This window comes from Leptonychotes weddellii, chromosome 10 (assembly GCF_054177405.1).
Source record: "Leptonychotes weddellii isolate Sample4059 chromosome 10, ASM5417740v2, whole genome shotgun sequence".
In the NCBI taxonomy this organism is placed as follows: domain Eukaryota; kingdom Metazoa; phylum Chordata; class Mammalia; order Carnivora; family Phocidae; genus Leptonychotes; species Leptonychotes weddellii.
Genome location: NC_138378.1, coordinates 18,249,612 through 18,266,332, shown reverse-complemented (window position 1 = coordinate 18,266,332; position 16,721 = coordinate 18,249,612). Strand labels below are relative to the sequence as shown.

General features: G+C 53.8%; 2 protein-coding genes across 4 annotated transcripts in view; both read left to right on the top strand.

Moving 5' to 3' along the window:
• The window catches only part of PPP1R16B (protein phosphatase 1 regulatory subunit 16B), a 79,001-nt gene extending 73,292 nt beyond the window's left edge, over positions 1–5,709 (top strand). For all 3 annotated transcript variants that reach the window (XM_081832803.1, XM_081832804.1, XM_081832802.1), the window contains one exon: positions 933–5,709. In XM_081832803.1, coding sequence (XP_081688929.1) covers positions 933–1,442 — 510 coding nt within the window. In that variant the 3' untranslated portion in view covers positions 1,443–5,709. The remainder of the gene's footprint in view (positions 1–932) is intronic.
• A 2,033-nt stretch (positions 5,710–7,742) lies between these two features.
• SACK1D (scaffolding CK1 anchoring protein D) overlaps positions 7,743–16,721 on the top strand; it is a 17,564-nt gene continuing 8,585 nt past the window's right edge. Inside the window, exons 1-2 of the mRNA XM_081832801.1 lie at positions 7,743–8,265; positions 16,299–16,466. Of these exons, the coding sequence (XP_081688927.1) occupies positions 7,789–8,265; positions 16,299–16,466 (645 nt within the window). The 5' untranslated portion in view covers positions 7,743–7,788. The remainder of the gene's footprint in view (positions 8,266–16,298; positions 16,467–16,721) is intronic.

The window sequence follows — 16,721 nt, the reverse complement described above, 5'->3', positions numbered from 1 at the left end:
AAACATAATAGCATATGTTTAATAATAATAATATTGATATTATTATTTTTTTTATTATCATCATCATCATTGCTGTGAGCTGCACATGAGTCTCCTTTGTTGGTTTTTTTCTGTTGGATAGTTGGGCTTTTTAAAATGGGCTTTTAAGAATTGTTTATTTGGGAAATTAGTCCCTTTTTGTCATATATGTTGCAGTTTTTTCAATGTCTTTTGACTTCATTTATGGTGGGTTTTACTATGGTTTATATTTTTGTGAGCACGAAATGTAGCTACCTTTTAGTTTCTAGTTTTTAGGCAGCGGCTCCTTTTAAAGCTCTTGTTATCCAGGGATTTCTGTGTCAGAATCTCTGCCGTTCCGAGTAGGTATTTGCTGGGAATACATAGGAAAGATTATAGGTGACCAAAAACTCAGCTAAAACCGGCTGACACGAAACAGGAATTTTTCAGCTCGTGTAACTGCAGAGTCTGGGACCAGCTGGATCTCGGGGCTCCAAGTGCACCCCTTCAGCCTCCCTTCACATCAGCTTTGCTGTCAGGCAGGCCCTTTGACGTGCAGTCTGCCCAGCCCCCCAGCTTCCATCGTCCTCACCACCCTTCAAGTTCTGCATACACAGAACTTCTCTTTCTCAGTTGTTCTGGCACAAGTCCCAGGGTTGAGTCTCATGGCATCAATTTCAGTCAAGAATCAATTCCTGCAGGGAGTATGTTGATGGGCCAGGCCTGGGGGTCATGGTCCAGCCCCTGCAGCAAGGATGGGGATCAGTCAGCTCTCCCAAAACACATAGATTGGCGAGTCCCCCAAAGCGGAATGCAGGTTCCATTAGCCCAGTTGGGCAAACAGGTCCAGACAAGAATGCCCTCCGCAGAGATGCAAGTGGGGAGTGCATTCCGATCCTCTAACCGGCTGGCAATGTTGTCCTTCTCCCCCTCAGAACCCCCGGCTGGAGAAGCCCGTGCTGCTCTCTGAGTTCTCTACCAAGATCCCGCGAAGTGAAATGGATGGGCCTGTTGAGAACGGCCTCCGGGCTCCGGTCAGCACCTACCAGTACGCGCTGTCCAACGGGGACATCTGGAAAGTGCACGAGGTGCCCGACTACAACATGGCCTACGGCAGCCCCAGCGTGGCCGACGCCACCCCTCCTTGGAGTGGCTACAAGGAACAGAGTCCCCAGACGCTTCTGGAGCTGAAGCGGCAGCGGGCTGCAACCAAGCTGCTCAGCCACCCCTTCCTGAGCACCCACCTGGGCGGCAGCATGGCCAGGACGGGCGAGGGCGGCAGCGAAGGCAAGGCCCCCTTGATCGGAGGCAGAACTTCACCGTACAGCAGCAATGACACCTCGGTCTATTACACAGTCACCAGCGGAGATCCCCCGCTCTTGAAGTTCAAGGCGCCCATGGAGGAGATGGAGGAGAAGGTCCATGGCTGCTGCCGCATCTCCTAGTCTCTGTGTCACGGAGGAGAGAGATGCTCCAGGGAAGGGTCTCTGAAATCCAGGCCCACCCAGCAGCCCTGGCTGGGGAGACATGAGAGGGCAGCTTGCGGGGAGGTGGGCTCTGCTTTCCAGGGGAACGCTGACCCCACCTCTCACCCAGCAGCCCAGAGCATCGCCACTTCCCACGGTTCTGCTTCCTGCTGCATTGTCTGCCATCAGAAACAAGGCCCATCGTGGCTTCCTGACTCACCCCGCTGCCAGATTTTGGGAGGGGGGGCTGGGATTCCAGTTCGGTTGTCGGTAAAGGCTTCTCTGGACCAGTACCTGCATATCACATGGTGGTGCGCACGTGCACACACACACACACACACACACACACACACACACACACTCAACCGTGTGTGGGAATGACACAGCTGGGCTCATGGGAAGCAGGTGGGATCGATGATTTGTGGGCTCTTCCCAAAAGGATTGAGGCTAAGACTCCGTTTTGTCACCACTGCGAAACTGGCTTTAGCAGGGAAGGGGGCCTGCTAAGCTGAGACCCACAGCCCTACCCGGAGTCATACCGGGGCTTGCGTCACCACCCACATCTGGAAGGAGCAGGAGGTCCGCTCTTTGATCAGAGGGAGCTACGGAGCCACATGGGTCCATGAGATGGGCAGTGGCCTGCTCCCCAGAGCCTTGCCCATGCCGGGAGCCAGCTGTGTGACCTCCCGGAGGCTGAGGTGGAGAGCCAGGCTCTTCCATTCCTGGAATAATCCACATCACATTTTACTTCTGGATGAAGTAGCAAAAATTGGAGGGAAGGGGGAACAAAGTTAGTGTGTCCAAAAGTGCACTTGATAAAAGAATTCTCTTAGGCGGCAGAACGCCAGGTGGGAGATAACTGAATTTGCTTTCTTGCTTTCTTTCCTGGATAGCATCATGATCACTAGGTTTTACTGACTGGTGTTGGAAACATGGAGCTAAGGGAGGAGCTTGCTTTGGAAGGGCTTTCCAGGGCGAGGAGTGAGTTGGTGTTGATTTCTGTAAGCATCTTTAGTAGCCGTGACAGAGCCCAGTGCCCTGGGGGATCTTTGTGAATATTCAGGTAGCTTCAGTCCAGCCTGTGTCAGCCAGACTTCCTCAGCCTGAGCCGTCAGAGTGAGTAGTGAGGGACTGCTGGGAGTCCCCCACCCTCCCAGAGTAAATGCTTAGGACCCCAGGCCCAGCTTTGCCTTTTCTGGAATGCTTGGTGAGACAAGTCTGCCAGGTGGCCCTTGTGAGGTCCTGCCTGGCCCAGGGGCTCCCAGCCTGCCCTCGTGGGAGTGGTGACACCCCACGGCTGCAAATCCAATGTGCCCATGGCCAACACCTCGCATTGCGTTCAGGAGAGCGGTGGTGGGGCTGGAGTTGGGCCTCCCCACAGCCCAACAGTCTCGTAGCCCCGATCTCCCTGACGCTGGGGAGGAGAGACTGAGAAGGGCTGGCTGCCCACCACCTCTCTACTGCATCTTCTCAAGAGCCCCCTTAAAATTGCTGCCCATGAGTTGGGTACTGTCCACAGGCTCAGCCAAAACCTATTAGTGTACTTAATAAGCAGCAGGTTTGTTCCCTGCTCTGAGCGCCTTTTATTTGTCCTAAAACTACCTCCTTAGAACTCTTGAAGGGGTCCCCTTAGTCCAGATTCCGGGATTTGGGGGACAACTCTGGGTTCCTCCTAATCTTCTTCTTTCTGAGCCTATGAGAAATTCTCCCCGAGGGGCACCTGGGCCGGGGGGGGGGGGAGCTGGGACTAGAGGAGCCCCCCTGTGCCACAGTTCTAGTAATGGGGTCTGCTGTTTATCAGTCCCAGTCCCCACTGTGGCCTCCATGGCCCCACAGCCCAGAGAGGGAGCTGGATCCCAGGGGCCTGGCTGATGTTTTACCAGGAGCAGGGCAGCTGGACCAGAGAACAGAGGGCTCAGTGGAGTCACTGTGCTCCTGGTGGCGCCTGGGTGCAGGGAGGGTCCCAGCACCAGGCCAGCCCCACCCCAACTCCAGGACAGATCCAGGCTAGGGTGGAGGGGCAGCTCAGGAGGCTACAGATGGGTAGGCATGATGCCTCCTGAGTCCCTGGCATCTGGGGCAGGTTCTCCATCATGTCAGCCTAGGGCTGGAGCAGGGCAGAGGATGATCCAGAACACACATACCTTTGGCTTTAAAACTGTTCAAATTAGACTGACCCTGAATTCCTCTTGAGCCAACGTAGCTGCAAGCAGAAGAAGCCATACACTCCTAGGAGGGGGTTGTGCAGGGTTTCTCGATCTGTTTGTTCAGGAGCTGGAGACTGAAGGCACTTCTTGCCCATGCTGAGCCCTCCTGGCCAGTCCCTCCTTTGCCCTCACTTGTTGCCTCCTGGGCCATTCATCTCCCACCCAGAAGGCCGGGAATCCCAGTTGATTGCCCGGCAGGAGCCAACTGCAGACTCGTGGGCATTTTAGCTCTCGTTTTCAGTCGGGGTAAGCCATTCCCTATTAGGGCTTCAGGGACCTGGGGAACTTTCCCTAAGGGTCTCCTTGGTGTTGAGGGACAAGGTGGGGTCAGGGTGATGCATTGATTTGTTCACGTAGTTTATTGAGTAGCTGAGACCTACCAGGCACTACGTTAGGTTCTTGGGGTAAAGGAGGAACAAGACAGGGTGAGGAGACTGCCTTGTACAGTTTTCATCCCTTGAGGACCACGGGTATCAGCAGCCCCATTCAATTCACTTGAGACGGAGTGACCACATCCTGGTCCAGCTTCAACCCGGTTTCTAGCTCCTAGAATCCCTAGAGAAACTGCTGCCGTGGCCGTCCCTGAATAACATTTGCTATTAAATGCAGATGTTGGATCTTGGTTCTAGGGAGACAGCATTCCAAGTCTGTCTGGAACTTTCGGGGATAGCTGCCTTCAGGCCAGCATCTTTGGGGCATTGTATAATAGCAGTTTGAGGTCAGTAGGCAGAAGAACCAAGAGTCTGGAATTTGCTGCCAAATGCATCTCAGGTTCTGAAACTCCTTGTCTCTTGCTCATTTTTGCTCATTTGTTATGGGGTCCTCCTGCCCCACCAATGGATAATGGGAGGCGAGGAACTTCTTTAACACTGAAGCCTCTCCTCAAGCATCTGCCTCTCCTCCTGGTGGGTGGGGATCAAGGAGCTGGAAGAAAGCTAGCAAGGTCTAGCTCAGCTCCCTCTGAGACCAGGCAGGTTAAAGGAGGCTACTTCCAAAGCATGTGCCACGTGGCTCACGGTGAGCTCTGGCCTTTGCTCCCACCCTGTGCCCCCAAACCACCGAAAGTTGGTGGCCATCAACAGATAGTGAGTTCCTGGCGAGAGCACAGGGAAGTTGAATAAACCCTAGCCCCAGCTCTACTGAAGAGTTCAGGATTTAATTCTCCATCAAATACGCAGCAGCGATTAAACTGCTCTGCACTGTTTGATCAATTTCAGTGGGTGTAGGAAAGCTCACGGGGGGTGTCCCCTGTCCTACCCCACCACAGGTTGCTGGCTTCGTTATAACATGAGACCATTTTGGTGATTGGTGTCAGATACCTTTTGATCTTGAGCTCTCTCTCCCACTTGCTTTCCCAGAGCAGGATACTGGGGCACTTTCCAGAAGGGCAGTTTTTTTACGAGATACCCAGAAGGACTGTGTTTAACTCTTGCTATTGTGGCCTGGGGACAGCCTCCCCCACCCCAGTGCACGTAAGAGCAAAGGGGTCATGTGGTCAGTGGTTGACTCTGCAGAAGTGACTCCCTTTGCCAGAAGCTGTAGACCTGTCCTTGACAGGAGACTCTTGTTGGCCAGTTCACCAGAGGGCCTGCTTCCCATGGGCATTGCAAATGCGACAGTGCGGGGCCTGGCTCTGCGCGCTGAGGAAAAGTCTGCAGACCCCCAGCCCTCCGCAATGATCCCCCAGACCAGAAGCCACTGACGTACAGAGAACATTTAAGAAAAATGTATTTTATGTGAAAAAAAAGTTAAAACTCTGTATACTGTATCAGCAGCTTTGTGTAAAAATAGCAATCAAGAGAGTCTAATATATTTAAAACTTTTTTAAAAAAAAAATCCTTGCCGATCTTTGATATTGTATTGAAGTAACTTCCAGGTAGCTCCTTGCCATGTGGCAGTGGTGGGCCTCGATCCAAGACCGTGGCTCGACCACACCCAGAAGGGGCATGCTCCTGGAGTTGCTTCCCGCTGCCAAGGCCTGTGACAGAATTCCCTGTTGAGAGTTTTTAATTAAGATTATTAAATTCCTTTTAATAACACCTGCTAGCATGGCTGTGGTTATTGCTGTGAGCTCACTTGAATTATGGCGATTTGAATTCACAAAGAGGTGATCCCTGGGACAGAGGGCAGGGAGGGCTCCTGGTCCCTCTCCCCACCACAGAGGGCTCTCCCATGAGGCCCCTAAAACAGAGGGAGCTCTGAGGGCTCAGACATGCAGCAGATGTCTTTCTAGACTGGGGGGTGGTGAAACCCGAGGAATTCAAGAAAAGAAGGGTGGTTGGGAATGACCTTCGCTTTGTCAAATGTTCCCTTTGGAATAACATGGAGCCCCATAATAATGCACGCATGTAGGCACGTGCGTGCGCACACACACACGAGGATATTGAATGCCAGAGCAGGAACACATGGATGGAAGGCAACCCCATTGAGACTTGAAAAACTTCACAGGCAGGCTGGGGATGGGGAGAGGGTGGGAAGAATAGATGTATCTTTGCAGCAATGGTCATTCATCAATTTTAAATGTTTACTGGTTTCCAAGTAATCATGGTAACCTCTCACATTTATGAAGAGGCACGTTACAGTTGTGCATGTGCTTTCTCATTTACACAAAGAAAACGTGGCCTAAAAACGGACTCTTGGATTTAGCGCTGTGATGGGGCTCCTGATGATCTTGACGGGAGGTTTTGGCTGAGTAGTGGAAGCATAGCCTGTTTGGACCAGTTCGAGAAAGAATGGGAGGAAAACTGGGGACAACTGGTTTCAGGTTTAATGCTATAAGAGGAAGCTCTAGAGGAATGTAAGGTCAAGAGAGGGTGGATCTAAGATGAAAAATATTCCAGCATGCTTGTATGCTGATAGGAATGAACCAGTAAAGAAGGGAAACCGGCGATCTGGGCAAGAATTGCTGTAGGGATGTAGGTTAGTAGTAGCGGGGCTGGCAGCGAATGCCCAAATGGAAGGATTGGTGTTAGGCGCAGGGATAGTTCATTGGTAGTAACAGAAGGCCCAGTATGTGGGCAGAGGTGTAGACGGGTAGGTAGATGTGGCGGGAGCGTGTGGGAAGTTCTCTCTGACCGCTCCTATTTTCTCAGTGAAATAGGAAGCAAACTCTACGAGTAAGAAAGAGAGGAAAAGGTAGAATGAATGAGGGAAATGTAGGCTAGCAGGCAACCTTAAGGACCCACTTGAGATCGTGAATTTAAGGCACAGGTTGCGTTTTCCTTTCCCCAGCACTCTGTGGTTGCCCAGATGCAGGTGGAAAGTGGGTGGAGAGTGGGGTTTTGCCAGGCCAAAAACCTGATGGAGTGAGAAAAGGGAAAGCTACCTGAAAGTGTAATCAAAGGAGTAGCGCTTATGAAGGGCCGGTATTCTTTTTTTTAAGATTTTATTTATTTATTTGAGAGAGAGAATGAGAGAGAGAGAGCACATGAGAGGGGGGAGGGTCAGAGGGAGAAGCAGACTCCCCGCTGAGCAGGGAGCCCGATGCGGGACTCGATCCTGGGTCTCCAGGATCATGACCTGAGCCGAAGGCAGTCACTTAACCAACTCAGCCACCCAGGCGGAAGGGCCGGTATTCTTGAAGGAATTTACGAAATATTTAAATACACGGGATGAAGACAACAGGACTGGTCACACTCCCGAGCTCTGACAGCCAGCAGGGGGCGCGCTAGGATGGCGGGGGCCGGGCTCCCGGGCTTCAGTTCGGCCTCGGGGGCCTGGGCCGCCGCCCCGGGCAGCACCGCCACTAGGGCTCGGCACCCCCTCTCTAGCTGACCCTGAACTGTTCGGCCCTCCGCAGGCCCGCAGCGGGTACTGATCAGAGAAGGCATGGAGTCTCCACGCTTAAATTCCACGCAGCGACCCCCGGGGGAAAACTGACTGGGCCGCCGCCGGCAGCCGGCAGCCGGCGCGGGGCGGGGCCAGGCCGCGGGGCAGCCAATGGCAGTTCAGGGGGCGGAGCCGCGGCGGCGTGCGCTGCGCCCGGACTCCGCCGTTAGGGGTGGCAGCCAATGGGAGGGCCGGGACGCGGGCCGGTTAGATTCAAAGGTGCCTATAAAGCGGCCCGCACGGCCGCGTTCGCCCGAGCCCCGTGTGGTCCGTCCGGTCCGAGCGCCGCTATGGCTCTGCGCCCCGAGGGTCTGGACGAGCTGCCCGCCGCCTGCCTGTCGCCGTGCGGGCCGCCCAACCCGGCCGAGCTGTACAGCGAGGCGCGGCGCCTGGCGCTAGAGGAGCTGGTGGCGGGCGGCCCCGACGCCTTCGAGGCCTTCCTGCGGCGCGAGCGCCTGGGCCGCTTTCTGAACCCCGACGAGGTGCGCGGCATCCTGCGGGCGGCCGAGCGGCCCGGCCAGGAAGGCGCGGCGGCGGGGGCCGAGGACTCCTTCGGCTCGTCGCACGACTGCTCGTCCGGCACCTACTTCCCGGAGCAGTCGGACCTGGAGCCGCCGCTGCTGGAGCTCGGCTGGCCCGCCTTCTACCGGGGCGCCTATCGCGGCGCCACGCGCGTCGAGGCGCACTTCCAGCCCCGCGGCGCGGGCGCCGGCGGCCCCTACGGCTGCAAGGACGCGCTGCGCCAGCAGCTCCGCTCCGCGCGGGAGGTGAGCGGCCCGCTTCGGGCCCCGGGGCGGACGGGAGGCCCTCTCAAGAACGGGAAACAGGCCGGCCGGGAGCGCGGGCCGGGTGGTCCCGGGGGCCCCCCCGACTCGTCCAAGTCTGCTTGCCTTCCTTCGGGTCACAGGGACATTGGTCTCAGCCCGCATGGATGAGAGTTGTGTCCGAGGTCCAACTCCTGATTCACATCCCCTGGGGGAGGGGACCAGAAATACTTCCAGTTCCACGTTTCAGTTAAAACCAAACCAGATTGCTAATTTTCCTGGCCATCAGCCAACACTGGATCCCATCTCCTGAGAAGTGCATTCCCTAGGGGAAAATTCCAGAAAGATTGCACTCAGCGACAACTATGGAGCATTAGGAGTCTGTTAGTGCTAGTCACAGCTCTGTGTCTTATGTTGTAGAAAGCAAATACATTCGAGTGGCAAAGTGACAACCCTGCCCCTTTCCCTCCTGCCATAGACCAGAGGAGAAATTGCTCTTTCTGTGAACGAGGGGGGGCCGCGCCAGTTAGTAGCCTTCTAAAATGCAGATACCCCTACTTTGGGTCATCTCTCTTCACACTGGGTTTTGGTGTTGTCTTGACTCTTAGTGTGGGTGCGGTGGGAAGTCTTGACTTCAGCAGGGTGCTGGGTACCTAGGGGTGTGGGAGAAAGGTAGGTGGGTGCAGGGTGGGTGCTGCGCAGACACATAGTTAGCTGCCACCTTGCTTGCTGACTGGCAGGGCCCATCTTCCTGGCTGTCACCTGTGCCAGGGACATGGCAAGTAAAGCCCCAGGCCATGGTTATGCCGAGTAGGGCTGGTACCTGAGTGTGTCTGACTGTGGCTTATGAAATCTGCATCAAGTCGGACTGAAATTGTCAAGTCCAGGAACAAGCCCCAACTCTCTCCAGTGTTCTTGATGCTGGCTGTTCTTTTCCTGATAGTATCACTGGGTCGAAGGGAGTGTGGGCTAGTGCCTTGCCTTTGGGGGAGTACGTGTGGTGGGTAGGCCGCAGTGCTATCGGTATGCTGAAGGTCCTTTTTTTTTTTTTTTAAGATTTTATTTATTTATTTATTTAGCCAGAGGCGGGGCGGGGGGGGGGAAGTACAAGCTGGGGGAGTGGCAGGCAGAGGGAGAAGCAGGCTCCCCGCCGAGCAAGGAGCCCGATGTGGGACTCGATCCCAGGACCCTGAAACCACGACCCGAGCCGAAGGCAGATGCTCAACCATCTGAGCCACCCAGGCGCCCCGCTGAAGGTCCTTTTGATATAGCAGACACTTGAGAAGACTAAAAAGACGGAGAACGGCACGATGGTGGGATGCATTTCCAGAGCTCACCTCCAGAAGGATAATTTGGGCACTTGGAACTTAAAAGAGTAATGAATAGGTCTCCATGAAAGAGAGGAAGGAATTGCCTTAATCTCTTGCCCAGCTCCACTTTTTATTGGTAGTGAGGGGCACTGGAGCTAAGGCCAGGGGGAAAACTGTCTGTCAACTCACATGCTGGCCTTGGAAGGGGCTTGAGGCTGTTGCTCAGACTCCCCTTTGCCCTGGGAGCATTCTGTAATACTGGCATTCCAAGGTAGGACCTCCTGCCCTGTTCTGTGCCCTAGTTCAGCTACCCACTCATATTTTTGAGATTCTGTATTTGGAACCTGGGCAATTTTAAAGGAGAAAGTGGTACATTACCTTTACATCTGATTAATATTTTCAGTATCTCTGCCAGATGCCAAATTGCTTGCTCATTCAGCACCTACTGTGTATCGGATGCTGTGCCAGGGCCCGGGGCCACAGGAGAAGGGCACTTGACAGTTGACAGTCTGCTGGTGGAATGGGTGGAGAGGTTGCTACAGACAGCAGGGGAAGGGTGGAAGAAAGAAAATTCCAGGCAAGGCAGTGACCTTGGAGCTGGGTCCAGAAGGATGCCTGGGGCTTGCCAGGCCAGAGGGTAGAGACTGGCCCAGAAGGGTGAAAGGACCCAGCATGTTTAGAGGCAACCAAATTCCTCAGAGCTGGAGCAGAGAGTATGCCAGGGTTAGTGGTAGAAGGGGAGACTGGAGCCAGGCTTTGCCCACTAAAGAGCAATGGGGAGCCACTGAAGGTTTCGAGGGAGGAGCATGATCACATTGGTGTCCCTGAGCAGCAGTTCTGGTGGGAGCATGAGGGAGGATGGGTTCGAGAGGGCTGAGGCTGGTATGTGGGGTGCTTGTAGGGAGGAGGCCAAGGGCCTACTGATGAGGGTGGGTGCTAAGGCAGTGTGTGGGGAGGGGGGCGTTGGGCAGGGGATCAGTTTTAATGACAGGCCTTGGTCAGTCAGTGGCCTGGGAGGGTGTTGAGTGAGGGGGTAGGAGAATAGGCAAGGTGAAGAAGGCGGGAGAGGCAGAGTTAGGGAGGATAGAGGTTTTTTTAGCTTGGGTGGGCAGTGAGGCTACCAAATTAGATTACAGGAGGGAGAGCAAGGCTGAGAGTCGGGACCAGGAGAGGAGTTGGATTTTGAGACATGTTAGTCTCGAGGCCTCAGAGACCATCCCCTTTATTTAAAAGAGCACAATCATGCTCTCTGCTAAGCAGTGTTCCGAATAGTCCCGAGGTAGGTGCAGTCATCCCCGCTCCGCAGGCGATGGAGCTGAGGCACAGAGAAGTTGCCTGAAAAGCCATTATGCACCCGTGTCCTGGTGGTGAAAACACCTGCTGGTAGGATTGAGCACTTCCCGGGGGTTAATTTCTGTGCTAGCCCTTTACCTGGATTCTCCCATTTAACCCTCCCGCCGCTAGGAGGAGGCCACATTAAGAAGAGACCAGGCACTTAACTTGCCCAAGATCACAGTTAGTGGGGGGCAGAGCTGGGCTCAAGCCCGCCTGCCTAGCCCCAGGGCCTGTGCTCATAACCACTGCTCCACGTGCCTTCCCTCCCGTGCGGGAGGATCGGCACCTTGGCAGGTTTCAACAGGCTGAAGGTTTCTTAACAGTTTCTGCAGATTTGGACTTTTTATTTCTGTGGTGCCCATCCTCTAACCTGGAAAATGACTAGGACAGTACTAATACTTCCTGCACTTTTCAGGGTGAAGCCTGGAGTGGTCAGGATACAGGCACAAGAAACCGGGGTCACTTGGTAAATGGCGGTGTCTAATCCTAGCTTTGCAGCCCCGACAGCTGGTTTTCGGAGAGTTTCGTCCTCACCTAGGACTTCTGCTGCATGCTGTCTGGCACAGTCGGCGGGGAGGGGAGAGGCAGGACAGCAGATGACGAAACAGTGCGGGCGATTCTACCTGCCTTTCCGCTCAGCGAGTTCTTTTCCCAGAGGGGGTGTGACTGGGGCTGTGCATCTGCCAGGCCCTCCTTCGGCTCAGAGTGTGGGCATCCTGCCACACGAGTAGGCCACAGCGTTTAGAACACGCACGCCAGATGTGCATGCCTTCATGCAGGCTGACTGCTGCCCTGGCGCTCAGCTGGGCTTCACCACTGCCAGAGGAAATAGCGCTTTGGACCAGAGAGCCAAGAGGTTGGCTTCCCAAGGAATTTTTAGAATAATTTTGAACGGAACAGGATTTGTTTCCCTGACACACCTACTCCTGTTTTCCCTACACTCCTGTCTCTGTTGCCATGTGAATCAGTGTGTGGCTGGGCTCTGGCCCCCACGAGTCAGGCGGGAGTAGAGACCTTCCCTGGAAGTGCTGCATGCCCTCGATTGGTGGGGGCTTTCTGCGGTGGCCTTGGGGTATTTCTGGTTTTTGAATGGGAGTTCATGGGCAAAGCTCATTCTACCAGGAGGTTCCACACTCCTCAGAGGCATCGTTCTCACCAGCTGCCTATGTTCCGAAGAAGCACTTGAACTGTGACGCACCCTTGGGCCTCCTTTTGATAACCTGAGCATTAGTAGAAGCAGTCCTTGTATTGACGAAGAGTCCTGCCAGGAGGAGTGGCTGCTGAGAAATCTGCTGGAGGCCCCTGGCGTGCATGAGGATGTATCAGAACCAGGGCCCTCCTGATCTTGCTTAATGCTCCTCTGAGTTACAGTAGGATCTGTGCGGCATGATCAGTTCCTGTTCCGGATGCCCCGGTCAGCCCAGAGCTTCCTCAACATCACTAGTGTTGATATTTTGGACCGGATGATTCTTTGTCCTGGAGGGCTGTCCTGTGCCTTGGACCCTGAGCAGCATCCCTGGCCTCCACCCACTAGATGCCAGAAGCACCACCCCCCTGCCAATAGTCAGGACGTTCGAAAGTCTCCCAAGGGGAGATAGGGAGCTATGCTTAAAGGTTACAGAGTTTCTATGTGGGGTATGACAAAGTTTTGGAAGCAGATGGTGGTGATGATCGCACAATGTTGTGAATGTAATTAATGCCGTTGAAAATAATGAGGATGGCAGATTTATCATATATTTTACCACAATTTAAAGAAATTGCCAAGGGACGCCCAGGTGGCTCAGTCTGTTAAGCGCCTGCCTCTGGTTCAGGTTGCGATCTCAGGGTCCTGGGATCCCTGCTCAGCGGGGAGTCTGCTTCTCCCTCTCCCTCTGCCTGCCACTCCCCCCTGCTTGTATGTGCGCGCTCTCCCTTTCTCTCTGTCAAATAAATAAATAAAATCTTAAAAGAAAAATAAAGAAATTGCCAAATGTCCCCTGAGGAAGGAAATTGCCCCTGGTTGAGAACCACCGGCCTAGAAGGCCTATTATCTGATGCACAATTTTAGGATGTGCCCCACCAGGCAGGCTGGCTGCTTTTTATCTCTTCTTTTGATTTTATGTGTCAGGTGAAGGATTTTGGAATTGTTAGCCATTTCTTTCTTTTTTTAAATTGTGGTAAAATACACCAAATTTACCATTTTACCACGAAGTGGCATTAAGTGTAGTCACATCGCGCAGCCATCGTCACCATCCGCCTCAGAACCGTGTCGTCTTCCCAGACTGCCGCTCTGTCCCCACTGCACAGTGACTCCCACCCCCCTCCCCTCCGCCCTGCAGCCACCCTCTGCTCTGTCTGCCGTTATTCCTTCGTTCTTTTCATCTGACGTCCGTCAGACAGCAGAGATGCTGCAGGATCATCCTGGGTCCTTTATGGATGCGGGGTCAGTTCTGTCACGCACACACACAAAACGTCCTGGGTATGCGGGCTTTTTAAAAATCCTGATGCAAATGATAGAGCCCGTGGAGGGGAATTTGGCAACATCCAGCAACGTTTCAGTTGTATTTACCCATCGACGCAGCAACTTCACATCTGTGTGATTTCCGTTCTTTTAAAACCTGTAACGAATGAGGAGAAAAGACGTCTTTGCTTTGTGAGCAGGAGGGTCTCCAGAAGCCTTCCCGGCAGGAGCACCGGGGAACTGAAGGAAGGGAGTCTGAGGGTCACGTGGTGGGCGGGAAGCTCGCCGCAAATGGGCTGTTGCTGACCCCTTTTTCTTTCTTTCTAGATGGGGGGAGGGGTAGAGGGAGAAAGAGAATCTTAGGCTAGGGCGTGGAGCCCGATGCAGGGCTTGATCCCACAACACTGAGATCATGACCTGAACCAAAATCAAGTGTTGGTGCTTAACCACCTGAGTCACGCAGGCATCCCTGGAACTCCTTACTCTTCTTCTTCTTCTTTTTTTTTTATTTATTCATTTGAGAAAGAGAGCACAGGAGAGCATGAGCGGGGGGAGGGGGAGAGGGAGAAGAAGACTCCTTGCTGATCTGGGAGCCTTATGCGGGGCCCAACGCCAGGACACTGGGATCATGACCTGAGCCGAAAGCAGATGCTTAACCCACTGAGCGCCCCCTCCTTACTCTTCTTAAACCTCCCCCTCCATTGCCTGTATGGTTGATGACTCTGTGGTTGACACACAGGCCCTCCACGACCTGGCTCACCCGTATGCCTCTCAGCCAGGTCCAGCCACACGGGCCCCTACCCCGTCATTTCCTGCCTCTTCCTCCGCCACCAGCTGGCTTCCTGTACGAGTGCCCTCCTCTTCACAACTCCCTGGTCCAAACTGGGTCCTTATTTGTGATTCAGCTCAGAAGCCCTGTCCTCCAGGAATCCTTCTCTGCTCTCCTCTGGTGAACATTTGAGTGCCTGTAGCACGTCCACCACAGCAAAGGATGAGTCCGGTGTCTGTCAGATTCTTTCTAGCTGTCTTTCCGCTTAGTCCAAGGTTTGGCCCCCAGCAGACCCTGAAGAGGTGCTGGCTGCACGATGGAGCACGTGTTTCCTGCCTGAGCTAAGCCCCTCTGTCTGTGTCTCGTGTAATCCTCACAACAGCCCTTTGACGGAGATGCTATGATTATCTCTTCCAGAGGAGGAAACTGAAGCTCCGAGAGATGAAGAACTTGCCTAGGGTCACACAGCTAGTGAGCTGCAGAGCTGGGGTCGGTGCCCAGGCCTTTCTGCCTTTTGCCCACTATGGATTAGTGGGATGGCTACAACTCCACGTGGGACACGTAAAACAATGTGGGAGGTGGTAAACTTCTGATGATGCCACAATTTCGAGAGAACACTTATTTTTGGGGTGCCTGGCGGGCTTAGGCAGTAGAGCATGCAACTCTCAGTCTCAGGGTTGTGAGTTCAAGCCCCATGGTGGGCATGGAGCTGACTTTAAAAAAACAAAAACAAAAACACATTTATTTTTTAAATCATTGTATCCAGGGGGTTTTAGCTAAACCCTTCCCCAAGAATAGCTCAAAAAAAGCTGGGGCTTTATCACCACTGTGGCTTGAGGTTTGGGGAAGGCAGCCAGAGAGAGAAATTGGTCTTCCCAGACTCCACATAGCAGCAACTTCCTGGGAGCTGGTGTTTCATGGTCCCTCATCCTGGTAGGTGAGATTGGGATGTTGGAGAAAGACCATAGAATCTCCTCTTTTTTTTTTTTGAATATTTTGAATATTTTATTTATTTATTTGAGAGAGAGAGAAAGCACAAGCAGGAGGGAAGGGGAGAGTGAGAAGCAGACTCCCCACTGAGCAGGGAACCCTATGTGGGACTTGATCCCAGGACCCTGGGATCACGACCTGAGCTAAAGGCAGCCGCTTAACTGACTGAGCTACCCAGGCACCCCCAGAATCTCCTCTTTGTCTCTGTGTTGCTTCTTGAACCCCCACCTCCTTAAGGGGCCATGACCATCAGGTGCTGTCTTGAGTCCTCTGGGGCACAGAGCCAAATCCATCCCGTTCCAAGGCCTCCGTTCCCATAGAAGATGTGAGACCTGTAAATAAATTACCTTAATGTTCAGAAAAGGAGTTAATGTGGTACTGAGAGACACAAGTTCTTGCTGTTGAAGTGAGGAGGAGGGAGACCTGCTTCCAGCCCAGGCTGCTCCTAACGGTGGCTCAGGGAGGCCCAGCTCTGGCCTGGTTTTCAGGGGCTTGTGCTAAGGCTGCACGTTCTGACACCCCCCACCCTCACTGAGGGCCCCGCTCTTAAACTGCAGAGGGTATGACAAGAGGCTTGGTGCCTGGAGCGGCCTGTCTCCGGCAAGGAAAGCTAGGCTCTGGCAGATGTCTCCCTGTGTTGAAGTATCCGGACACTCTGACTCTGGACTGGTGAGGGGAATCAACGAACAGATACTTGAGGGATCCTTTGTACCTTGCACTTCATGTAACATAGTCATTTAGTTCTGGCTACACACCTATTTTGCAGACTCAGGACCAGACCTTGGAAATGACTGTAATTTGCCCGGGGCTGTGTGGCTGAGGCAGCTGTGAACTGTAGTCTGATGCTGAGTGTGCAAGGTTGGACAGCAGGCATGAATGGAGCCGTGCTGCTGGGGAGAAGAAAGGACTGGTCCAGGGCGGTGCGGAGGACGGTGGCTGGGAGTCGGTCGGGAGGCTCAGCTGGGCCAAGTCCAGATGTGTAGGGTACAGTGGCCTGCGTGTCTTTGGGGATGGAAGTGTCTGTGGCTGGGGGCAAACAGTGCAGAAGGAAAAGAGAGGGGAGGGGAGGGTGCTGTAGGGCAGGGATCCTTTCCTGGCTCTGAGGTGGGCTCCAGAGTCTGCACAGTGAGCTGTAAGCTGGTGTTCCCATGAGCTGACCGCTTGCTCTTCCCTCTGCTGCCTCACTCTGTAGGTGATCGCCGTGGTGATGGATGTTTTCACGGACATTGACATCTTCAGGGACCTGCAGGAAATAAGTCGGAAACAGGGAGTCGCTGTCTACATCCTTCTGGACCAGGCTCTGCTTTCGCAGTTTTTGGATATGTGCATGGATCTGAAAGTGCATCCTGAGCAGGAGAAGGTTTGTGTTACACGTTTCCAGTCTCCCCACAATCAGCAGTAATGACTGAGTGTCCGAGACCTACATTGTCTGTACGGTGGTGGGCGGGGGATCCCCATGACAGGAGAGGCAACTGAGGCCATGAGCAAAGCCATTTGCCTGAAATCTCACAGAAAAGAAACCACAGGGAAGGCAAGCTGGTGCAGCCACTCTGGAAAAGAGTATGAGGTTCCTCAAAAAGTTAAAAATAGAGCTACCCTGTGACCCAGCAATTGC